Source organism: Chiloscyllium punctatum, chromosome 26, assembly GCF_047496795.1.
Source record: "Chiloscyllium punctatum isolate Juve2018m chromosome 26, sChiPun1.3, whole genome shotgun sequence".
NCBI classification, from domain to species: Eukaryota; Metazoa; Chordata; class Chondrichthyes; order Orectolobiformes; family Hemiscylliidae; genus Chiloscyllium; species Chiloscyllium punctatum.
Window position 1 is genome coordinate 79,336,001 of NC_092764.1, and position 26,313 is coordinate 79,362,313.

The 26,313-nt window shown below is 41.1% G+C and overlaps 1 protein-coding gene across 9 annotated transcripts in view; it reads left to right on the forward strand.

The window, feature by feature from the left end:
- smpd3 (sphingomyelin phosphodiesterase 3) overlaps nucleotides 1-26,313 on the forward strand; it is a 310,905-nt gene that overhangs the window by 271,618 nt on the left and 12,974 nt on the right. For all 9 annotated transcript variants that reach the window (XM_072547759.1, XM_072547758.1, XM_072547762.1 and 6 more), the window contains 4 exons: nucleotides 9,347-9,422; nucleotides 10,818-10,973; nucleotides 22,581-22,670; nucleotides 25,748-25,811. In XM_072547759.1, the coding sequence (XP_072403860.1) occupies nucleotides 9,347-9,422; nucleotides 10,818-10,973; nucleotides 22,581-22,670; nucleotides 25,748-25,811 (386 nt within the window). The remainder of the gene's footprint in view (nucleotides 1-9,346; nucleotides 9,423-10,817; nucleotides 10,974-22,580; nucleotides 22,671-25,747; nucleotides 25,812-26,313) is intronic.

Consider the following 26,313-nt stretch of genomic DNA (forward strand, 5'->3'; position numbering starts at 1 on the left):
CTGCTAAATCAATAATTTTTGCATTTGAAAGAATTGCCTGTATAGCGCCTTCGGACATCGCACAGTTGCTGAAATATATGCATATGGTGACAGCAAAATAGCTTGCTATAGTCTTCCAATTTTCCTTAGATACACATGGAGATCCTAGAGGATTTAAAAAGTTGCAAATGGTCACAAATGGATCCTTATTCAAGAAAGGATATATGGACATTCCTGGCAAGTCCAGGTTGGTCAGTTCAAAATCAGTGGTGGGTAAGATTTTAAAAACAATAATCAGGAAGGAGGAAATCAATAGACATTTGGAAAGTTTTAAATTAATTAAACAAATCTTATGTGGATTTGATTGACTAATTGAATTTTTTAGTGAAGTCATAAAGTTATAATGGATATTGCCATTTCCTGTATTATCAAAACTGAGGGAAATAGAATAGAAGATTAGTATCAACTTGGGAAAAAATATTGGGTTACTGATAGAAAAAAAGCATGGGAGAATAACATATAGTGGCGTTCACTTCTAGAATCACTGTTTTCTTCAATTACACACACACACATATATGATTTTAAAATTTACCAATGACATTAAAATTGAATGTGTAGCAAACAGTAAGATGATTCCATCAGCAAGGTGGGTCATAGGCAGAATATGTGCAGTCAAATGGCAAATTAAATTTACACAGAGAAACAATGGTCTCTGTACATAAAAGGCAACGTTGGAGGATCCACAGTTAAGTTCCTTGGAGCAAAGCAGATTGAGGAGGAATTTGTTAAAAGGCATGCAAAATTATGATGGGTCAACAAAGAGAAATTGTTCTATTAGCTAATTTTACAAGGATTACAGAACACACCTGAAATGTTTTAGTTAAAATGTTGAAGTGGACTGAGAAGAAGAACCTTTTTACACAGAACCTGTAATGGCCTGGAAGCAGGAATAATTTATGATTTCAAAAGGAAAATGAGTGGTCATTTGGGGGAAATAAACTTCGAGGGCTATGGTGATAGAATGTGCTAATGGGACTGATTACATCTCTAGATAGAGCATGGATCTGATGGGTTGAATGGCCTCTATCTCTGCCATTATCACTCTTTGACTCTATAATACACAATCAGGTGCAATCGCTGTGACTATAGAGGGAAATGTAACAGGCAATTTTCAAACACTAATTCCAAGGCTTAAATATAAAATCAGAACATAGTGGAAACATTCAATTGGTTATTTAAAGTCTTCAGAGAGAGAAAAGAGTTAATTTCTCAATTCAATGAGCATCAGATGATTTGTTTTTCATGTAATTGGCTGAAGGGGGAGTTTTGACCAGAATAGTTTTCCTTTGTATTAAGCTGTGGAGATACAGGGAATCTTCCTCACATACAGTACTTTGGCCATCATCCTGATGGAATAATGACTCCAATTTCAAACATGTCAATTAGAACATCAGCTGCATCCTGGAAAGCACCTTCATAACAAAATTAAAGGCCAAGATGATCTTAACTTTTTTTTCCAAAAATATATTTTGTTCTTAAAATTTGAGACAATATATTATGAAACATTTTGACTTAAATAATACAGAACAAACAATATAATTCAACTTGTTCCCAAATAACATGATCTACTCAATACATTTATAATAATCATAATACATTCATTTACAAAATACATTCCATGTCAGGTTTATAGCCAATGAGCAATACATTTAAAATTGGAAAATACCTAAAGCAAATCTGTCATCCTCACCTGGTCTGGCCTACAACTCCAGACTCTCAACAATGTAGCTGACTCTCATCTGCCCTTTGAGATGGCCTAGCAAGTCACTCAGTTGTAACAGTCACTAAGAATTTTTAACAACAAAATTAAACCAGGCGGATCATCTAGCATCGAACTAGTCACCAGAAATGACAATGGCAGAAGCAGCCTTGTTGACCTCACGAAGGCCTCCTTACTAACATCTGGGGCCAGTCCCAAAATTGGGGGACCAGTCAAGCAATAGTCTGACATTTTCACACTCATGGAATCATACCTTACAAAGCATGTCCCAGCCATCACCATCCTGGATATGTCCTGTCCCACTGGCAGGACAGACCCTGCAGAAGTGGCAGCACAGTGATCTATATCCAGAAGGAAGTTGCCCTGAGAGTCCTCAACATTGAATACAAGCATCATGACGTCTCCTGGCATCAGGAGACCTCCTGCTGATGATTCGATACTCTTCCATGTTGAACAACACTCAGAGGAAGACAGAGGATGGCAAGAGCATAAAACAGACTCTGGGCTGGGGATTTCAATGTCGAGATCAACCACCAATAGCTACTGATTGAGATAATCAGGTCCTAAAGCACATAACTGCTAGACTGGGATTTCGGCAGATGGTAGGGAAACCAACAAGAGGGAAAAACATACTTAATTTCATTCTTGCTAATTTGCCAGGTGGGGATATATCTGTCCATGACTGTATCAGTAAAAGTGACTACTCCACAGTCCTTGTGGACATGAAGTCCCACCCTGATGATATCCTCTGTCATGTGGTGTGGTACTGTCACTGTGCTAAATGGAATAGGCTTCGAACAAATCTAGTAACTCAGGGCTGAACATCCATGAGGCACTACAGGCCATCAATAGCAGCAGGATCATATTTCAGCGTAATCTACAACACCATAGGCTGGCATATCTTCCAGTTAACCATTATACTAAAAATGTTGGAAGTGGTTATGGGTTTGGAAGGTGCTTTCTGAGGATCTTTGGTGAATTTCTGCAGTACATCTGCAATCCCCTGCAATTTGCCTACCAGTGAAACAGGTCCACAGTGGATGCCATTTCTGCAGCCCTACATTATTCCTAGAACACCTGGATAACAAGGACATCTACGTCAGGTTCTCACTCATCAATTACAGCTCCGTCTTCAATTCCATAATCCATGCCAGACTATTCTCAAAACTCCCAAGACCTAGGTCTCTGCTCTGTTCTCTGCAACTGAATCCTTAGTTTCCTGACCCACAAATCTGAATCAGCGAAGATTAACATCAGCACCTTCTCCACAATAATCCTCAATATTGACACCTCACAAAGATGGGCACTCAGCCTCCTACTGTACTCCCCATATACCCACAACCGTGTAGTCACATTTCATATGAATGTCATCCACAAGTTTGCTGACAACTCCACCGATGTCAGCCAGATATCAAACAATGATGAGTCAGAATACAGAAAGAAGCTTGGTGTCATGGTGCTATGATAACAATCTCTCAATGTAAGCAAAATAAAAGAACTGATCATTGACTTCAAGAAGAAAAGAGGAGAACATGCCCCTATCCATATCAATGGAGCTGAGGTGAAGAGGGTCGAGAACATTAAGTTCCTAGGAATGACAATAACCAACAAGCTGTCCTAGACCTCCCACATAGATGTGACAGTCAAGAAAGCACAACAATGCCTCTTCTTCCTTAGGATGCTTATGAAGTTCAGGACCTTCACCAACTTTTACAGATGCACGTAGGAACTATTCTATCAGGGTGCATCATGGCTGGGTACAGCAACTGCTCTGCCCAGGACTATTAAAAACTACAGAAAGTTGTGTCCACAGCCCTGACCATCATGGAAGCCAACCTCCCATCCATGGGCTCCATCTACACTTCTCGTTGCCCCAGAAAGACAACATCATCAAAGTTGCCTCCCACCCTAGTAATACTGTCTTCCAACCTCTTCCATCAGACTGAAAACACAGAAGCTTGAACACACACACACACCAATGGGTTCAAGAACAGCTTCTTCCCTTCTGTTATTAGACTGCTGAATGGCCCTCTCTAATGTCAAATTTACTGTTGACCTTCTTTTGTGCACCTCCTGTGCAGTCGTAACCTTGTAAGCCTCACTCTGTCTAAGCACCCAATTATTTGTATGTCCTTAATTGCTATGATCTGTCTGTACTACTTGCTAAATAAAACTTTTCACCATACTTAGGTACATGTGACAACAATAAACCAAATCAAATCAATTCAAGCAGCTTCTGCTCTGTAACAACATGTTCAGTGATGCCTAGTTTGGGTTCCACCAGGAAGAACATAGAACATAGAACGTTTACAGCACAATACAGGCCCTTCAGCCCTCAGTGTTGTGCCGACCTGTGAAATTATTCTGATGCCCATCTAACCTACACCATTCCATTATTATCAATATGTATGTCCCCTGCCAATTTAAATGTCCTTAACATCGATGAGCCTACTACTGTTGCAGGCAGGCCGTTCCACGCGCCTACCACTCTCTGAGTAAAGGAACTATCCCTGATTTTTGCCATAAATCTATCATCCCTCAATTTAAAACAATGTCCCCTCATGTTAGCTTTCACTATCTGAGGAAAAAGGTCCTCACTATCCACCCTATCTAACCCTCTTATACATCTCAATTAATTCACTTCTCAACCTTCTTCTCTCCAATGAAAACAGCCTCAGTTCCCTCAGCCTTTCCTCATAAGACCACCCTTCCATACCAGTCAACAATCTAGTAAATATCCTCTGAACCCTTTCCAAAGCTTCATATCCTTCCTATAATGTGGTGTCCAGAACTGCATGCGATACTACAGGTGCAGCTGCACCAGTGTGTTGTACAGCTGAAGCATGACCTCGATCCTCTACCAATAAACACCAACACATTATATGCCATCTTAACAATGCTAGCAGCCTAAGGATTTATGCACCTGGACACTGAGATCTCTATGTTCATCTACGCTGCCAAGAATTTTACCATTAGCCCAGTATCTGCATTCCTGTTATTTCTTCTGAAGTGAACTAACTCACACTTTTTCCACAATCAACCCCACTGGCCACTTCTCAGCCCAACTCTGCATCTTATCAATGTCCCTCTGTAACCCATAACATCCCTCGGCACTATCTCACCTCTGTCTACCTTCGTGTCATCTGCAAATCTACTAATCCATCCTTCTATGCCCACATCCAAATCATTTATAAAAATGACAAACAGCAGTGACTCCAAAACATATCCTTGTGGCAGACCACTGGTAAAGAGGTCCAGGATGAACATTTCCAGTCAACCACCACCCTCTGTCTTCTTTCAGCTAGCCAGTTTCTGATCCAATTCACTAAATCATCTTCAATCCTGGAAGTCCGTATTTTGAGCAATAGCCTACCATATGGAACCTTATCAAACGTCTTACTGAAGTCCATATACACCACATCAACTACTTTACCTTCATCCACCTGTTTTGTTATCTTTTTGAAGAGCTCAATAAGGTTAGTTATGCATGGCCTACCCTTCACAAAACTGTGTTGACTATCTCTAATCAAATTATTCCTTTCCAGAAGATTATAAATCCTATCTTTTATAACCTTTTCCAACACCTTACCCACAACTGAAGTAAGGCTTACTGGCCTATAAATACCAGGGTTGTCTCAATTCCCCTTCTTAAACAAGGGAACAGCATTTGCTATCCTCCAGTCTTCTGGCACTATTCCTGTCGACAACGATGACATAAAAATCAAAGCCAAAGGCTCTGCAATCCTCTCCCTGGCTTCCCAGAGAATCTGAGGATAAATCCATCCAGCCCAGGGGCCTTACCTATTTTCAGATCTTCCAAAATTGCTAAAACCTCCTCATTGTCAACCGCAATTCCATCTAATCTTGTAGCCTGTATGTCCGTATTCTCACGAACATTCCCCTTTTCCAATGTGAATACTGACGAAAAGTATTCATTAAGCACTTCCTCTCTATCCTCAGATTCCACACATAACTTTCCATTACTATCTTTGATTGGCCCTAATCGTACTCTAGTCATTCTTTTATTCCTGATATAATTATAGAAGGCCTTAGGGTTTTCCTTGATCCTATCCGCCATCAACTTCTTATGGCCCTTCCTGGCTCTACTTAGATCTTTTCTGGCTAACCTATAACTCTCAAGCCCCTAACTGAGACTTCATGCCTCATCCTCACATAAGCCTTCTTCCTCCTCTTGACAAGAGCTTAAACTTCTTTAGTGAACCATGGGTCCCTCTCTCGACAACTCCCTCCCTGCCTGATAGGTATATACTTATCAAGGACACATAACTCTGACCTCAATACAGCCTTGTAGAGAGCTGAATTTAGAAGCCTGAGCAAAACTGAAATTAATGGGAATCAGGCAGAAAACATCCCATCGGTTGGAGTCAGACTTGGCATTTGGGAAGGTCATTGTGGTTGTTGGAGGTCAGTCATCTCAGCTCCAGGACATCTCTGCAGGAGTTCCTTAGGGTAGTGTCCTAGGTTCAGGCCATCTTCTGCAGCTTCATTAATAACCTTCCCTTAGGATAAAGATCAGAAATGGCTATGTTCAACCATGATTGTGTAACATTCAATGCCATTTGCGATTCCTCAATACTGAAGCAGTCTATAGTCAAATGCAACACAATCTGGACAATATCCAGGCTTGGGGTGACAAGTGGCAAGTAACATTCATGCCACACAAATGCCAAGCAATGACCAACTCCAGTAAGAAGCAATCTAACCCCTCCAGGTGATTGTTTAGTTATTTGAAAAATCTTTTGTTGTGTTTTTATTTGCAATTCAGCCCCATGCTCCTGATCTTTAGGCATTCAATACTGAAGGATGTGGGGAGTTTGTAAGAGCTCCTCATGGGTTTGTGCCTGTCTAAGCTAGCTATAAACAGGTCCAGGCAGTGCTGTGGAGGGTTCATGTCTGACAGGTCTCTGCCCCTCTTCTGCGATTACATTTGTGTCCAGCTGTCCTTGGAGAGGGTGCACGAGGCATCTATCAATGCTCTCAGTGCCTTTATAGAGAGATGGACACCTCAAAGGATACAGTACTTTACTTCCCCCTCCAACTCCATTTTGATTTATTCCTTTCCCTCTCTCCTAACGACACCCGCTTCACTTTTGATGGGTTACATTGCCCAGAATGTGCTTTGCATGTAAATACTTAATTGGCTGCATGGGTAATTACTGGTGGCAGTTAATAGGAAAAACATAGCAAAAATGTCACAGTGATTTGTTGATGGGAAAAAAATGTTCAGTTGTGTGTAAGAGCACTTCTGGATATAGGAAATAAAGCAGACACAGGGGTGGGTTTGCAGAACTATCTGTCCCTGGCTGACACTAGCCTACATACACCATGAGCGATGGCTTTATTTTAATGTTCAAGATGAAACAATGTTCCTTTCCTTCCGGTTTCCTCAGTTATTCTAATCCTGTCGATGGTTTTCCCACCCAGATTATCAACTGCTGTTGATAGAATGCCTCATTTCCAGAACTTACAAACTAGCACCAAGACTTAGCTTGGCTGATGAGAAAGGCCCTCCCCATCAGATCCTTCCTAATACTTTGGATCCATGCACTACCCTTAGGTGGCTATGGTGGGAAAGAGAACATTGGCTAGGTGACCTTAACGTCCACAGACGATGCTATCTATGCCAATGCAATGGGCGCTACCATTGGCATAATTTGGTAACAACCACCCATGTAAGCAAAAGTGACTGAGACATTGTTCCTCAATGAAGTTCAGGGAGGGGAAATGATTCCTGAAGATGCAATATGAGTCCAGCTTTCTGCAGAATGCTCACTTCTTCCCTCTTTTACTCAGTTGCTCCTGCACATGTCTTCATCGTCCAGTGGTATAGCAGCAATTGAACCAATCACATCAGCTTTGAACCCATTTTGAATCAAAGAGAATCCAACTCCAGATTGGGAAAAAGAGTGACGTGATGTACTGTTAACAAGGGAACAATGCACCCTTCTTCAGAATAGACACATTAATATTTATTTAACAAATGCAAAACAGATATCCAGCAACACTTTTTTCTGGGCCAAAATCATCAGTTAGAGGCAAGAGCAAATCATTGCCTAGCTGAACAATAAACACTCTGGTAAATGATGCTGTCACCCAGTAATTAATACACTAATCATATTGAATAAACAGCAACTCTATATAGTTATACAGTAATAAACCTAAATGCTGTTGAGCAGCTATGTAGTGAGTTGCCTTTACTCTGCTAAAGAGACCTGTCAGCCTGCACTTTTGGAGGAAATAATCATGATTTTTTTGCTACCATTTAACAAGCAGACAAAACTTGAAAAATTACTTATATTTGGCCCTATGTGGGGATTTGTGTACATTGTATGCATGACAAATACAGGCGGGGAGGGGAAGGTATACAGGCCTGAGGCAAAGTACAGACTGGATTAAATATTAACCAAAAATCAAGCAATTCCAAATGTTCAGTCGTTCTGCCTTCAGGTGATTGGAACCCTGTTCTGCTGGTAACAAAACTCCAGCCCATTACCATGGAAATGCACTGAGAAATATTAGTGATGCTTTTTAGCCCTTATAAATACATCAGTAATCACTAGGAAAATTTAAAGTAAGCATCAATTTTAGCTATTATGTTTGGAAAGCGTAATCTGTCTCATGAGTAGTGAACCATTAGTTCTTATGTGACTTGGGGCAAAATATTTCTACACACTGAATGGCAATCCTCTCCCTCATATCACTTCCATTAGGATTTCATGCAGAGTTCATGTCCTGGGATGTTCCTATCAATTCAAACAATACAGAGGATTTCAGACACCCCACAACTCCAAGCCAATATCACTGGGCCTGTTAAGGTGTAGTGTGAAGCAATAGAGAATGTTTAGTTTGATAATATTTGCTGGGATTTAATGCTTTCTTTTTGTCTCAGACATTAGTTATGTAATGAGGGTGGGCAGTTTTACTTCATACCATAGTCATCAAAAGTGAGTTGAGAAAGTTCTGGCCCTATTCCCTTATATCTTTATCTTTTCAAGTACAATGTGCTAACAGACATCGCTGAAGTTGAATAATATTGAACAACACTGCCAGGGCTTGGAGTTCCAAAACGCCATCTCATAACATCTTGGGACTGATACCTTAATATACACTCCCTCACATTGATGCACAGTGGCAGCAAAGTGTATAATCTACAAGATATACTCAACAATGTTCCTCTGTTTATACCTTCCAAACCTATGACCTCTGCCACTTAGCAGGACAAGAGTAGCAGATGCATTGTAACACCACTTCCTGCAAGATCCCCGTTCTGACCTGGAGCTATTTTGTCTTTCCTTCACCTGATACTGAGTCAAGGTCGTAGAACTCCCTTCTTTCCAGCATTCTGGGGATATTCTACAGTTCAAGAAGTCAGCTCACTGCCATCTTCTCAAGGGCAATAAATGCTGGCAGAGTTAGTGATCCCTCCAGCCTGAGAATGAACAAAATAAAAATTTTACATCAGATTACATGCTCTAATGACTATCTCCTTCTGCAGGCAAGTTAATTAACGGAGACAGAGCTGTTAGCAGTGAGACCCTTCTAATTATTCTTCCATGATTTCCAAAGGTACAAGTTGGAACTACGCCTCAGGACCAAAGGATTGTGGGTTACGTTTCCTGCACTCATTTGCAAGCTCTGGCAGGTAAAGCTACTTTGGTCAGATCAATTAGGTCATTCATCTCTCGTCCCGGACTTTGCTTAATTTCAAGAACTTTGTTCCTTTTCATTTAATTTGTTAGATCTTTCTCATCAGAATAGAACAGTCAACCAGCATATTTCTCCAGAAAGCAACTTTTCCCATATTAGCAAGCTGTCCTGACCCTTTCAAAGTTGCCCACTCCAAGCTTTCCTCCCTTCCCCAACTACTTCCATCCTCACCAACTTCCTTTGCCATCCTTACACTTCCAGCTATCCCAGCATGCCCCACTCTCCCCACCTTCCCTAATTAAATTCACACAACCCCACGATGCTATCCAATCGAACTGGCCAAGCCATCAACAACACAACTCTCTCCAAGCACTCTTTTCCTCTCCAATGCTACTGAATTCACCATCTTTCAAGAGAATTTACCCTGTCTTCACTATCTTTTTTGCAAAGTCTCCATACTTCACAACAACTCCTATCTTTGCTAATGCTCCCTGCCTTTCTTGACTCCCCTTGACCATGTCAACATCCCATAATCGTGAGCCCTCCATGTCTTAACTTCCCTTTCTCAAAAAACAATTACATCAATTACCCTCATTCTGGCCCCTCCCCCCACTTGTCTCCCCCCTACCAACTCCTCCTACCTTTACCAACTCTCCTGTCCAACTATCCCACCAACTCCTCACATCCATGCAAATTCCCTTTGTCAAATTCCCAACTTGCCCTGGCCAGCAATCACCCTTAACCTACACCATCCTGGACAAGTATCCCACCAGTTCTCCACATCATCATCAACTTCCCAGCTCCTTTTGCTTTCCAACTGAATGCATACAAGTGACATGATGGAGCATGAAGCGTTTTTCTTCTGGATTAAGTGTGTAGAAGCCAGTTAATGTTGTTTTTATCCCCAGTTTCAACATAGATGATTGACCAACTGTTTAGCAATAGGATGTCTGATAGCTTACTTTGAAATTTCAGAAATGCACAAGGCAGCCTTTTTCCCTGAACTGTACCTCTTCCTTTTCATGTTCTGGAACATTCTTCAAATGTTTAAAATTTGTTTTCAGCTTGTATTATTGGAAGGACTTTCTGAATAGATGTAACAGGCAGATGCTCCCACCTAATTCATTGCATCTTCATGGTTGAGGATGTGTAAGCCAAGATTAGGTATTGTCCAGTGAATGTGTAAACATAACACAAATGAAATAAAAGTGTTGGGACTGAGTACAACTGCCTGAGAGTCAGGCAGTCCCCGTGCTAGTTGTTAATGTACTCTGCTGTGCACCTCTGTGCTGAAGATGTCATGTGGCTGCTTGCTCAGTTTCCACTACATCAAACACTGTATTTAATTAAGAAAATGCTGCAATGTTGTTAACATCTGCCTCTCCCTCAGGAGATGCTGCCATTCGCTGTGAACAGATGGACCACCTGCTGGACTGGCTGGCTGAGTTCCAAAAATCTACCTCTTCATCAAGTCCCACCAATCCAGAGGATCTGCTGGCGTTTGATGTCTTGCTAGGAGATCTTAACTTTGACAACTGCTCCTCAGGTGAGTCCCTGCTTCAGCACTATCTGAGGGACAGTCATGGCAGTTGGAGCATTAATCTTTCTAGTACCAACTGTTCCTGGCATCCCTGATTTGCTCAGCGATCCAAAGCACAGTTATAGTTGACAATAGTCAGCATTACAACCACCCCAGTGCTACTTATTAGATCCCACGCATAAACCAAACAGTAGTTAATTATCAAATTAAAACAAAGAACTGTGCTTGCTGAAGATCTGAAACAAAATCAGAAATTGCTGAAGAAACTCAGCAGGTGTAGCAGCATCTGTGGAGAGAAAGCAGAGTTAATATTTTGAGTCCAGTGATCCTTCTTCAGAATTTTGAAGGGTCAGTTTGCTCCTCTAAACATGCAACATTCCCTGAGTACTGACCATCTAATAGTGCAGAAATCACTGAATTTTACCTCTGAGAAAGTAGCACTCTCTCAATACTGCCTATCTAATCACATAGCACTCCTTCAGTACTGACCATCTGTAAATGGAGCGCTCCCTCAGTTTTACATCTTTAATAGTACAGGCACAAACTGCAGCAGTTCAGGAGGGCAGTCAGTTGCCACCTTCTTAAGGGCAGTTGGGGATGGACAATAAATGCTGGCCAGCCAGCAATGCCCACATCCCACATCTGAATTTAAAAAGAGAGCACTTCCTCTGTACTGATACATTCAATAGTGTAGTGGTCCCTAGGTTTTATTCTCTGACAGTGCAGAGCTCCCTCAATACCATCCCTCTAATCGTACAACACTCCCTCACTACTGACCATCTGATACCATAGTGGTCCTACAGAACTGATCCTCTGATGGTGCAGCACTCCTTTAATACTTTACATTCAGTTGCTCCCTCAGTAGAAACCATCTGACAGCGTAGTACTCTCCCAGTACTGCTCTTCAATCATACAACACACCATCAGTCTTTGACAGTGAGGCACTTCCTTAGTACCTCCCACCTGACAGTATTGCAGTCACAAAAGTTAGTATGCAGCTACAGCATATATTCATGAAGTCTAATAGGATTCCATCCTTATTATGAGGGGAATTGAACATAGATCTAAGGGTGTTCCACTTCAATTATACAGGGCAGATTTGACACCATATCTCAAATACTGTGTGCAGTTTTAGTTTCCTTATTTAAAGAAGCATGTAAATGTTGTGTAAGCAGTTCTAAAGAAGGTTATTGTTTGATACCTTGAATTAGCAGGTTGTCTTACGAGGAATGGTTGGACAGACTGAGCTTCTTTCCACCAGTGTTTAGAAGATTGAGGGGTGCCTTGATTGAAGTGATCTAATTTTGATTTGATTTGATTTGGTTTATTCTGTGTGCTATCCAGACAAATCATACCTTACATAAGTATTTCAGGGTAATAGAACAGAATGCAGAGTGTAGTGTTACAACTACCAGGGAAGGTGCAGAGAAAGATCAACTCTAACCCATGAAAGGTCAGTTCATGAGTCTGGTAACAGCAGAGAAGAACCTGTTCCTAAATCTGTTGGTACATGTTTTCAAAGTTTTAAATCTTCTGCCTGATGGAAGAGGGTGAAAGAGAGTATAACTGGGGTCGGGGGAACGGGGTCTTTGATTACATTGGTTGCTATCCAGAGGCAGCAGGAAGTATAGATGGAGTCATTGGAAGGAAGGTTGGTTTTCGGGATGGATTGGGCTGCGTTCACAACTCACTGTAATTTCTTGCAGTCCTAAATGCTTTGATTAAGTGAACATGGAAAAGGTTGGGGGGTGAGTCCAGATCTAAGGGAAGTTTTAAATTAGAAGTTGATATTCCAAGACAGAGCTGAGGAGAACTATTTTTTTCTTTGAAGGTTGTGAAACTTTGGTTGAGGTGGATAGATTTCTTATTAGGCAGAGAAATCAAGAGTTAATGGGAATACATGAGAATGTGAAATTCAAAACACAAACAGACCAGCCATGATCTGGTTGAATGGTGGAGAAGGCTCAATGCTCTACTTCTGTTCTTATTTTGTTTGTTTATATGTTTATAGACCCTCAGCACTAATCCTTCGAGAATGTAGCACTCAGAACTGACTCACCAAAATTACAGTGGTGTCTTAGCACTGACCCTCTGACAATCCAGTGCAATTCTGGTCTCCTTCCTATCGGAAAGATGTTGTGAAACTTGAAAGGGTTCAAAAAAGATTTACAAGGATGTTGCCAGGGTTGGAGGATTTGAGCTATAGGGAGAGACTGAACAGGCTGAGGCTGTTTTCTCTGGAGCGTCAGAGGTTGAGGGTTGACCTTATGGAGGTTTACAAAATCATGAGGGGCATGGATAGGATAAATAGGCAAAGTCTTTTCCCTGGGATCGGGGAATCCAGAACTAGAGGGTATAGGTTTAGGGTGAGAGGGGAAAGATATAAAAGAGACCTAAGGGGCAAAGTTTTCACACAGAGGGTGGTACGTGTATGGAATGAGCTGCCAGAGGAAGTGGTGGAGGCTGGTACAATTGCAACATTTAAAAGGTATTTGGATGGGTATATGAATAGGAAGGGTTTGGAGGGATATGGGCTGGGCGCTGGCAGGTGGGACTAGATTGGGTTGGGATGTCTGGATGGCATGGACGAGTTCGACCGAAGGGTCTGTTTCCATGTTGTACATCTCTATGACTCTACTGGAATGCAACTTTAACACGAGGTCTTTGGACACTGAGCAAGAGTGCTAATGGCATGGCATCCTCAACTCTCAAGATTGGGTAGTTAACAGCTCCCTTGCATTCACTACAGCTGATGGAAACTGGACTGGTTTTAAACTGGAGTGGCACGGTGGCTCAGTGGTTAGCACTGCTGCCTCACAGCACCAGGGACACGGGTTCGATTCTAGCCTCGGGCAACTGGGTATGTGGAGTTTGCACGTTCTCTCTGTAACTGTGTTGGTTTTCTCTGGGTGCTCCAGTTTCCTCCCACAATCCAAAAATGTGCAAGTTAGGTTAATTGGCCCTGCTAAATTGCCCATAGTGTTAGGTGTGTTAGTCAGGGGGAAATGAGTCTGGGTGGGTTACTCTTTGAAGGGTCGATATGAGCTGAGGGGCTTGTTTCCACACTGTACAGAATCTACTCTAAACTGCAGCTTTCAAGGAATGATTTCAATTCATATAGTTACGGAGATATGTGTGTTTTCCAAAAGTGTGTATATTCCAGATTCTTATATAATACTGAGAGAAGCCTACATTGTCAGAGGAGACATTAAAGCCCCATTAAACCCCCTACCTTTTGAGTTGTATGTTGGTGGTGTTGATAATGATGTGTTCAAGCACATTTTTTTGTTCAAATAACAACACTTTATACAGTTTAGTGGTCATTATGCTACAGTTTGTGAGATGGTTCTACATGTAAAATGATTGTTCTATTGTTTGCATAACAACCTTAATGAAAATAAATCAATTGAATTAAGATGTTTTGAGATATCTCTGAGAAACACAAACCATAATATCTGGCTGTCAATTTAAGAGTTGTTACTTGTTAGCCAGCCTCCCTCTCTTCAACTATTGTAGTGACTCCACAGAGTTTATTAGGCTCTTTCCTCTACTCAATCCATGCAATCTGGGAGAATCTCCAAGAAGGTAATTCATTGGTAACCCCACAATGAAGTGGAGCTTTTGAATGTGAGTGGGAGAGTACATGTGCAGTTTCTGAGCATATACTACTGCAGCCTGCAGACTGAGCAGGGAAATGTCCGAGTCATAAGAGTCATACAGCACGGAAACAGACCCTTCAGTCCAACCAGTCCATGCCAGACATAATACCAAACTAAACTAATCCCACCTGCCTACTTCTGCCCCAAATCCCTCCAAACCTTTCCTATTCATGTATCTATTCAAATGTCTTTTAGATGTTTTAATTGTACCCAGATCCATCACTTTCTCAGGAAGTTCATTCCACATGTAAACAACCCTCTGTGTAAAAAGTTTCCTCTTTTGTCTTTTTAAAATCTCTCTTCTCTCACCTTAAAACTGTGTCCCCTAGTCTTAAAATCCCCTTTACTTGGAAAAACACAACTAACCACTAACTCTATCCGTACCTCTCATTATTTTATAATCTTCTATAAGATCACCTCTCAACCTCCTATGCTCCAGTGAAAAAGGTCCCAGCCTATCTAGCTTTTCTGTATAACTCGAATCTTCCATACCCGGTAACATGCTAGTAAATCTCTTCTGAACCCTCACCAGCTTGATAATATCCTTACTATAACTGGGTGACCAGAACTGCACACAGTATTCCAGAAGAGGCCTCACAAATGTCCCCTACAACCTCAACATGACCTCCCAACTCCTATACTCAAAGTACTGAGCAATGAAGGCAAGTGTGCCAAATGCCCTTTTAAACACCCTGTCTATATTTGACACAAATTTCAAAGAATAATGTACCTGTACCCCTAGGACTCTCTGTTCTACAACACTGTCCAAGGCCCTATCATTAATTGTGTAAACCCTTCCCTTGTACCAAATGCAATACCTCACATTTATCCAGATTGAACTCCATCTGCCATTTTTCCGCCCATTGATCCATTTGATCAAGATCCCTTTGTAAGCTTAGAAAACCTCCTTCACTGTCTACAACGCCACCAATTTTGGTGTCGGCCACAAACTTACTAACCTTGCCTTCTGTACTCTCACCCAAATCATTTATATGAATGATAAACTAAAGAGGACCCAGAACCGATCCCTGTGGAACACTGCTGGTCACAGGCCTCCAGTCCGAAAAGCAACCCTCCTCTCTGTCTCCTGCTGTTAAGCCTATTATGTATCCAATAGGCAAGCTCACCCTGAATCCCATGTGACTAACTTTAATAAATTAGTCTACCATGCGGAACCTTGTGAAAGGCTTTACTAAAATCCAAGTAAGCAATGTCTACTGCTCAGCCATCATCAATCTTTTTGGTAACTACCTCAAAAAACTCAGTCACGTTTGTGAGACATCATTTTTCTTGCACAAAACGATGCTGACTATTCTTAATTGGTTGTTGCCTCTCTAAATGTCCATAAATCCTATCTTTTATAACCACCTCCAACGTTTACCCACAACAGAAGTTAGATCATAGGTCGATAGTTTCCCAGTTTCTCCTTACAACCTTTCTTAAACAATGGTACAACATTAGCCACTCTCCAGTGATCAGGCACCTCACCCATAGTTATAGATTATGCAAATATTTCTGCAAGGGGTCTCGTAATTTCCTGTCTTATTTCCACAACATTGTGGGATACCTTAGATCAGGTCCCAGAGATTTATCCACCTTTATATTCTCTGAGACCTCCTGAAGTTCCTCTTCTGTAATGTGAACTGTTTTTAAAACATCAAACTTTATTTCTCTGCATTCTCTAGACTCCATTTCTTTCTCCACAGTAAAAACTGACATGAAATATTAATTTAGTATCTCTGTCATCTCCTGGGTTTCAACACAAAGATGATCTCTTTGATCTTTAAGAGGCCCTACCCTCTCTCTAGTTACCCTCTTGCTCTTAATGTATTTGTAGAATCTCTTTGGATTATACTCAACCTTTCCTGCTAATGCTATCTCATATCCCCTCTTTGCCTTCTAGATTTCTCTTAAGAATGTCCCTACACTCTTTATATTGATTAAGAGATTCAATCAAACCAAGTTGTCAATATCTAAAACAAGATTCTCTTTTATTCTTGGCTAGAACCTCAGTATCTTTATTTGCTCCAGCAAGCAACTGTATCGATAACTGAACATCACATTTAAATGTGAGAATTAACTTTGAACTGAGTTGGTTTAACATTAATCCCATTGCAGGACATTAGTGCCTTAAGGACATTCTGTGTGGAATTAATGGATCTGTTATTCAATTATTTAATTCAGTTACTCGAATAATAGGTTTGGTTCTTTCACATTGTTTTCATGCATTGTGCATTAACAGTCTAACTGGATTTCTGTAAAGGGCATGATAAGAAGGTGAGTTACTTGCCCCAGAATGACCTGCTCTTGTAGCCACAGGATTTATATGCCTTACTGAATTAAGTTTCTGGTCAATGGTAACCTCCAGGAAGTTGATGGTGATAGAAACAATAATAGAAATGTTATTAAATGTCCATCAGGGATGGTTATATTCTCTCTTATTGGAAATTGCCATTTGCCTGGCACTTGTATGATGAAAATGTTACTTGTCATTTATCAGCCTAAGTCTGAACATTGTTTAGGTCTTAATGCATTCAGTCATGGACTGCTTCAGTATCTCAGAAGTTACAAAGGGGACTGAACACTGTGTAATCTTCAATGAAGCACCTTACTGATGACCTGATGGTGGAGGGAAGGTCATAGGTCAAACAATCTATTTCATCAAAGACACTGCCCTGAAGAACTCCTTAAGTCCTGGGCTGAGATGATTGGCTTGAACAACCACACCACCTATTTTTCTGCCTTTTTACGTCTTTAAGCAGCAGAGAGTTTTCCTCCCAATTTCCATTGATTTCAGTTTTAGTTGGGGTTCTTGATGGCACACTTTGTAAGGTTGATACTAGTGTTGGCTGTATTGGAACAGCTTGCCGTAAGGGTATGGCCTGTTCTGGAACACAATCCTCAATACCAAGATTCATAGTCTTCGCAACCACAAGGAAAGGTTGAAAATAACACAGATTCTTTAAGGGGAAGCTGTATAAATACAGAGAGAGAGAGAGAAATAGAAGGATATCCTGATGAAGAGAACTTCAAGGAGGCTCATATAAGAACATACGAATTAGTAGCAAGAGAAGGCAATTCAACTCCTCAAGCCTGCTCCACCATTTGCTGCGATCTTGGCTGATCTCACCTTGGACTGAACTCCACTTACTGCACGCTCTTCATAACTCTTCAACTGTTACTAATTAAAAATGTGTCTATCTTTCCCCTAAATTTACTCAATGTCCAGGCATCCATCACACTCTGAGATAGTAAATTCCACAGATTCACTTTGAGAGAAGTAATTTCTCCAAATCTCTGTTTTAAACGTGCTCCCCTTATCCTAATTTCAGACAACATGTCAAGATTGTATTTCAAGAAGAAAAGTCAAATTTCTTTGATGGAAAAAGATTTCACATGTACCATTGTGGTCCGCCTTCCATTAACACAGGATCTCATACAATTACGTGTCTAAAGATATGCTTATCTCCTCATTCTAGATTGCTCTAAAAAAGGAAACATCCTCTCTACATCTACTTTGTCAATCCCCTTCAGCATTTTATACATACCTCAATTGGATCTCCTCTCATTCTTCTAAACTCCAGACAGTATAGGCCTAAACTGCTTCATCTCTCTTCATAAGATAAACCCCTCACCTCTGGAAACAATCTAGCAAATCTCCTGAACTACCTCCACATCTCTGTTTAGCTAAGGATACAATCACATTCCTTCAGAGTAAGGTAAGGTGATATAAAATATAAGCAGCAACAGTGCTGATTGGTCTTTTTCTATATTGTAAATTCTTTGCTATTCCCTGTGCCCAGTGCCTTCAGGTGCCTCTTGATATCATTTGGAGTGAATCAAATTGATGAAAGGAGGGAGAGAAAGCTAGGACATATCGGCCAGTTAGCCTGACGTCAGTCTCTGAGACAGTACTGGAATCTATTATTGAGGAGATATTATGATTCAATTAACCTTTATGAATACTAATTTATTTTAGTTTCTCAGTTAAGCGAGTCCCTCTAGTACTTCTGGGAGATTTCCTGTAACTTCTTCCTTGAAGGAATACACCTAGTTTAGTTTTTTTCTGCCATTTCCCTGTTCTCGACTGTAGATATTTTTAATTAACCCATTCGAATATATTATGACACACCTCTAGAGAAGGTGGGCCTTGAACACAGGCTTTCTTGCTCAGAGGTAAGGACACTACCACTCCATTATTAAAGTCCTCTGTTTTCCATTATAAATTCTCCTATTTGTAAAAGCCTATCTTTGTTCTTCCTAATCTTTTCCTTTTCACAAATGTGAGAAGCTTTTACAATCTGCTTGTATGTTCATCACTAACTTGCATTCATGTTTTTTTCTCTTTCTTGGTTGGCTTCTTCTTCTTCCTTAGGTGGGTTCTAAATTGATTGCACTTCTCAGGTTTACCATTTTCCTAGCATCCTAATAGGCAACTTACTTTGACCTAATGCAGTCTTTAGTTTTTTGTGTCATCCGTAAACTTGGCAATAGTACATTCACTTCCATCATCTAACTCATTAATATATACTATAAGTAATTGTGGCCTCAGCATTGCTCCCTGTCATCAATTCACTGCAGGTGCACCCAGTGTGGTCAGTCCCTTGCCGTCAGGCCACTGCAGCAGAGTCCAATGCTGTTAGCACCATCAGATCACTGCAGCTGGGCCCAGTGCTATCAGCCCCTGAATCCGGTCATCACCAGTTTCCCTGCCAGATCAGTCCAAGCAACTTGAAGCATTTTAACTGTTGTTTGCTGCCATCTAGAGGAGACTTTCTGAACATATTAGGGTTTGACCAATTTTGCCAATTGCAGCATCACCAACTCCTCCCTACCCCGACTGCGAGATGAATGCACATTCTGGTCTCATCCAGTTGGCTGTTCCTCAGATTCAACTTGCACTGAGTGATGGAGATCCCAAACTCATCTTATTCAGACTCAGTGATTATTTTGCAGTCAGGATAAGCCATTCAATCTTGGTGTCATCTGTAAATTTGCTTAACACTCCCCCCACATTTTCATATACATCATTTATGTATATAACAAACCGTAAAGGTTCCAGTACTGATCCTTGTGGTACACTGCTGGTCTAGAGAAGGTGATGGTGACCTACTTTTTTGAATCCCTGCAGACTTTGAGATTTAGGTGTATCCACAGTACTGTTGGAGGGGTGGGGTGGGTTTCATGTGTTTAAACTCTGTGACACAGAAAAGACAGTGACACATTTCCAAGTCAGGATGGCATGTGTCTTGGATGGATACTGGCAGGTGGCTGTGTTCCTATAAATCTGTAGTCTTTCTGGGTGGTAGAAGTTATAAGTTTGGAATGTGCTGTCAAAGAGACTTTGCTGAGTTGATGCAGTGCATCTTGTAATTGATGCAGACACTGTTGCTTCTGTGCATCACTGGTGGAGCAAGTGAATGTTGAAGGTGGTGACAAAGGTGCTATTCAAGTAGACTGCTGGATGGTGCCAAGCTTCTTGAGTGTTGCTAGAGCTGCCCATGTACAGGCAATGGAGTTTATTCCATCACACTCCTGACTTGTGCTTTGTAGGTGGTGGAAAGGCATTAGGCAGACAGAATGTAAATTACTTCGAGTGATTGTAATGAGGTCACAGCAAGGTGGACATCATAGATTGGGGCTTTAGTCTGGTCTCATCACAGAGCCCTGGCTGACAGTTAAGAACAAGTGTGTCATATATTCTATTCACTCTGAGAGCAGGCCCTGAGAGGTGGAATAGTGTCAAGGACTCTCTCCATGTAAATAAAGGGTGACTTGGTGACAGGATACTGGCCTCTCTGGAGTTATTTCATTACACACCACAGAATGCTTGGTATTTGACCTGCTTTTGTAACCTACAGTAAAGGATTGGTACAGTTCAGTTTCTGATCATTGGTAATAGAAGGTTGAGGGGAGATGATCTAGAGTAATGCCATTGAACCTAAAAAGCCAATGGTTAGGTTCTTCCTTGTTGTTGGTTGTCATCGTGTGGTGTGAATTTTTACATGCAATTTAGCATCCAATGGATGTGTCCAGAACTTACTGCATTTAGGCAAAGACTGCTTCAATATCTGAGGAGTTGTGAATGCTGCTGAACTTTGTCAATGAACATCCCTATTTCTGATCTTATGATGAAAGGAGAGTCATTGATAAAGCAGCTGGAAATGTTTAGCATTTCCTGCAACAATATCCTGGGGCTGAGATGATTGACCTCCCACAACGGCAACCATCTTCCTTTATTCAAGCTATGTGTTGAGAATTTCCCCCAATTCCCATGGACTCAAGTCTTGCTAAGGTTCCTTGAAGCCACACTCAGCACATGCTGTCTTGCTGTCAAGGGCAGTCACTCACCTCATCTCTAGCACATAACTCTTTTGTTCTTGTTTGGACCAAGGCTGTAATGAAGTCTGGAGCTTCTGATGTAGCTTCACCAGTGTGCCACCTCACTTTTAGATATGTCTGGTGCTATTCCTGACATGTCCTGCTGCAGTCTTAATTGGATCAAGGTTGATGTCCTGACTTGATGGCAAAGGTAGTTTAGGGGATATGCCGAAGCAATGATGCTATAGATCAAGTTGAAATTCTAATGCTGCTGATTGCACACACAGGGCCTTATACATGCCTAGCTTTTAGTTGCTAAATGTTTTCAAGATCAGTCCTATTTAGCACAACAGCAGCTACTCACCTCAATGAAGCCTATCCTCAATGTAGATAGTGAGGATTTTGTCTCCATAATGCCTGTGTGTTGGTCACTTCTACCAATAATGTCATGGACAAACATCTGAGACAGGTGGATTGGTGGGAATGAGGTCAAATAGATTATTCCCTCTTGTTGGTGTCCTTCCAACCTATTACATCTATGCTCTTTAGGACTCAACATGTTCAGTAAATAATGGTGCTACCAAGCCACTCTGGGTGATGAATATGTCACCAATCCACAGTACATTCTGTGTCCTTACTAACTCAATGACTCCAGGTGATGTCTAATAGGAAGTACAACTGAGTAATTAGTGAAGGTTTTGGCAGGGTGTGGGAGGGATTGCAGGGATGTGGCATGTGAGGGAAATCAATTGGTGGTAATCAATTGGTGGTAATCAAAGGAGGCTTCCTTTCCCATGTTTGACCCAATGCCGTGAAATCTCATTGGATCTGAACCCAGTGCTGACGACCACCAGTCCAACTCCCTCCTGTCTGTGTGCTCCTGTATATCATAACCTCTGGTGAGTGTGTCTAGCTGGTGTGACAGGACTTGATGGTGATTGTGGTATAAGGTATGATTCCATGAGTATGACTATATCAGGCCTTTGCTTAACTAGTCTGTGTCACAGCTCTCCAAATTGTAGCAAAAGCTTCCAAGTATTAGTAGGGCAGACATTGAATGTTCAATGTATTAGTGGTTCTTGAAATTCAATGAAGCATTGATAATGAGGCCATCTGGCAAAACAATGGTCATCTGTTTAACATGCTTCTTTACACCCAGTTGCCCAGATGACCTCATTATCAATGCTTGCCTGAACTCCAAGAACGGCCAGTGGATTCAGCCCTGTGAGGCTGGTTACTTAGTTGCAAAAAGGACTGCCAGCTTTATTGACTTGACAATTTTATTAAGTTGCAGTAGCCTGAATTTTCTTTGAAGTGGCTTTTCAAAACAGTGGAGAGAAGTAAAGATTTCTTTAATGGGACTTTCACTGGTGGTTTTTAATAAAGAGATTAAATAGACATGTTTATTTGCACAGGAAATGTTAAATGACTGCTTTTTTTGTTTATTTTATGTACAAAGATTAGTCTATGCTAAATGCAGTGTGAATTTCATACCTTGTGGATGCTAGTGAACAGACATGGAGGATGCATTGGGAATATGGTGGATATATGAAATCACATGGGGAGTATGGGTATGGTTATTCAATATATAGACTATATGCAACTTTGACTTCTCACCTAATTCATTTTTCAGAGGACAAATTAGAACAGCAACATTCATTATTCACCCATTACAAGGATCCCTGCCGTCTAGGCCCTGGAGAAGAACAGCCCTGGGTCATCGGTGAGTACAACCCCATAGCAACAACTGGTATTACTTAATTTTACAATGAGGCACACGAGAATCCATGAAGGTCGATAATATGGTGATTTTAGTGAGGATGAGAGATGTGGATGACAGGTAGGGCTAGGGACTGGTAGCACAGTGAGGGACAGAGTTAACAATAAGGGAGAAAGAAATTTTGGACTTGGTAACAGCGGGATTGGATGATATGAGGTTCTCAGTGAGAATGTGGGACACAGTTGAAAGGGAGGATAACGGGTGATGGAAGGTAGGCACACAATAAAGATGAGGACAAGATGAATGATACATACCTCAGAGACAGTACACCTGTTCAGGGAGTTGCGTACAATGGAGTAGCTGGTGTGGGCCTTGGGACCCATGACTGGGGCGTTGGGGGGAGGGGGGTTTATCTCATTGTAACAATTAGCAAAACAAATGGATACACTTTTAGTTTGTATCTGATGCTCATGACCATAGTCTGGGAGACTGGCTGCATGCTGCATTAATCACCAGAGTCCATGCCTTCAGAATACTCTGAGCTTGTAGCACTGTTTCTCTTGCAATAGTCTCAATACATTTGCAAACCAGCATGCAGTGAGCAGTCCAATCTGGGACAAGGACTCGGTGCTCAAGATCCAGTTGTCCTGGAGTGAGAGCCAAAGTCCATGTGGCCATCAGTTTGGACAGCTAAGATGCATTCTGGGTGATATAGTTGAGATTGGCCATTCTCCCTGCCGCTCAAGCTTGACCCAGTAAATGACAACAGATGTCATCAGTGCTCAGATCTCCCATAAGGCCCCAAACCATGACTGAGAAACATTCAAGCACGGGGTTAACTAATCAGAGAAATTGGAGTGGAGTGGTATGAGTTTTGAGGTACTGCTAAATTTTCTAACTCTGTGTGAGTCTGACTATCAGACACGTCAATGTAAATACAAAAGGTAATGTTCATATGTGTCTGCATCATCGAACAAATAAATTAATGACAACAAAAAATTGGCCCTCCCCTATACAAAATTATGCTCTTTTTCCAGCACCTGCAATATTTTATTTTATTATTCACTCTATAACAGGTATTTGTAAGTGTGGTTAGTTTAAATTTATTATGAGAAAATATTTATCCCAGTTACAAAACATATGTTTTCTGTTATCATAGGCCTCTTTTGTGGATAGAATTGGTACATTGTCACACGTGAATGGGTTGATGCTAACTTAGCTTGAAGGATTTTACCATTTTTCAACAAGTGAAAACAGAAATCCTGTAATAATGTAAAGTTTAACAGTTAGTTCCAGGCATTGTTATTTATACATGGGATTATTATTTGTAGTATTAGTTTTTAGATTTCAGTGTTTTGGATGTTGTTGTTTTCCAAATATTGCATTGGGCTAGTTTCAAAGGAGCAGATTGCATAATATGAACAACCAGGTTGTGTGGAATTGTCTGACAAAGTTATGGTTATAAAATATATCATACTGCAAATGTAACTTTCAATGGGCTTTATAAACAATCACATAGTCCATAAAAACTGAGTTTTGCTAACTCTATGTAAAACACATTCAAGGCCAGGAATATTTGCCCATCCCCAATTATCCTTGAGAAGGTGATGATGCTGAGCTCTTTTCCTGAACTACACAGTCTCTCTGGTGCAGGTTCACCTATGATTGTATTGGTAAGACAGTGCTTGAACTTTGACCCAGTCATAGTGATGAATGTTGATATATTTCCAAGTCAAGATAGTATGTAGCTTTCAGAGAATTTGCAGATGGTTGTCCTCTTCCCTTGTCCTTCAAGTGCTGTACATCACAGGTTTGGAAGGTATTGTCAAAGGGTCTTTGGTGAGTTGCTGCAGTGCATTTTGTTGATGTAGCATTATAAACTGGTGGTGGAATGCCAGCTAAGTGAACTGCTTTGACCTGGATTATGTCAAGCTTCTTGAGTGTTATTGGAGCTGTAGTCATCCGGGCTCCATGGAGAACCATCTTGATTTGGTACAGAGGCTATTGCACATTGACAAGTCCTTAAATGATGCCATCCTGCTTCTGGTCAGGCCATCAATTGCAGCAAGGTGGGGGTGTAGGGTGTCCTTAATGGCAGAACAGGTGAAGGAAGACTATGTGTATCACTGATTGTGAAAGCAAGAGAAGACTACAGCAACAAGGTACTCCCAGACATTGGAATTCACCAAAATCTGACCACCAACTCACCAAAGCTCATGAGTACAGTGACGGCAGTTCAATGTCAGCATGTTCAACAACGGCACATGCATATATCTGCCAGAGTCTTTAACAATAAGGCAAAATAATTGCATTGAAGGAAAGGAAGCAAGTTATACTACACTGGGATATCCTGTCCTGTGTGCCCAAAGATCTTTGGGTTAAGCAGTGACCTGTGCAGTCAGACAAGGATTCCTAGTAGAATCTTGTGACTAAACAGTATCATCTTTGAATCATGATAATGATGACTTATTCAGGCCAGTGGAGAGTATTCCTTCACACAGCAGACTGGTGCCCTATCGCCACTGTACAGATTTTAGGAGTCAGGAGATGAGTTACCCACTGAAGAATTGTCAGCTCTAACCTGCTATTGTCGTCACGATGTATCTGTCTGTCAGAATATATCATGGCTTCTGTATTTAATTCCTTATCAGGGAGTTCTCTTCATTCTGCATTAGGTTGTGAATGTATTTAGAAAGTCCAGCATTTGTTTCCCATTCCTAAAAAGGATCTTGCTAGGGCATTCAGAGGGCAAGAGTCAAACACATCGCTCTGGGTCCAGAGTCATGTGGAGACCAGGCCTGGTAAGCAAAGGTTTTTCCTCAAAGCGTGTCAGGAACCTGATGGGTTTTTAATAACAATTAATGATAGTTTCATGGACATCATTGCTAAGTTTAGCTTTCAATTCTGGAGTTTTATTAATTAAAGTCCACCAGCTGCCATGATAGGAATTGTATGCATGTCCCCTGAGTATTAACCTGGCCTCTGGACTAGTCCAGTAACATTAGCACAATGCCATCATCTTTCCGTTGCTCAGAGCAGTTTGCATTGGCTTTAATACATGAAATATGTCTCCATGACAGGTACCTTAATGGATCCAGAGGGACTATATGATGAAGATACTATCACACCAGATAATCTGCAGAAGTAAGACTTCACTTTGTCTCAAAGTTTTCTGATTTAGAGATCTTTTCTCAGTACAAGAGATGGACTAAATGCAATCTTTGAAATTCTCAAAGCGTATAAACATGTTTCCTTAAGACCCTTTAGCCTGCTCTGCTGTTCAATAAGATCATGGCTGGTCTGATTATCCCACAGTTTTCCCAATCCCCGATAGCCTTTTGTCCTTTTGATTGTCAGTAGTCAATCCACCTCTGCCTTAAAAACATTAAAATACATGTTTTCCACCAGCTTTTCAGGAAGTGAGCTCCAAATATTTATGACCCCTAGAGAGAAAAAAAGTCTTTTCCTCTGTCTTAATTGGAGAACTCTTTATTTTGAAAAATTAACTCCCTCTAGTCCGGACTCATCCAATTCAGGGGAAACATTATTTCCACATTTCAAAATTAGATTTGTTCGTGGGAGGTGAACAGCGCTAGCCCAGTGAGCAATGACTGTTGATCTCTAATTACCAGGTAAGGATATTAGT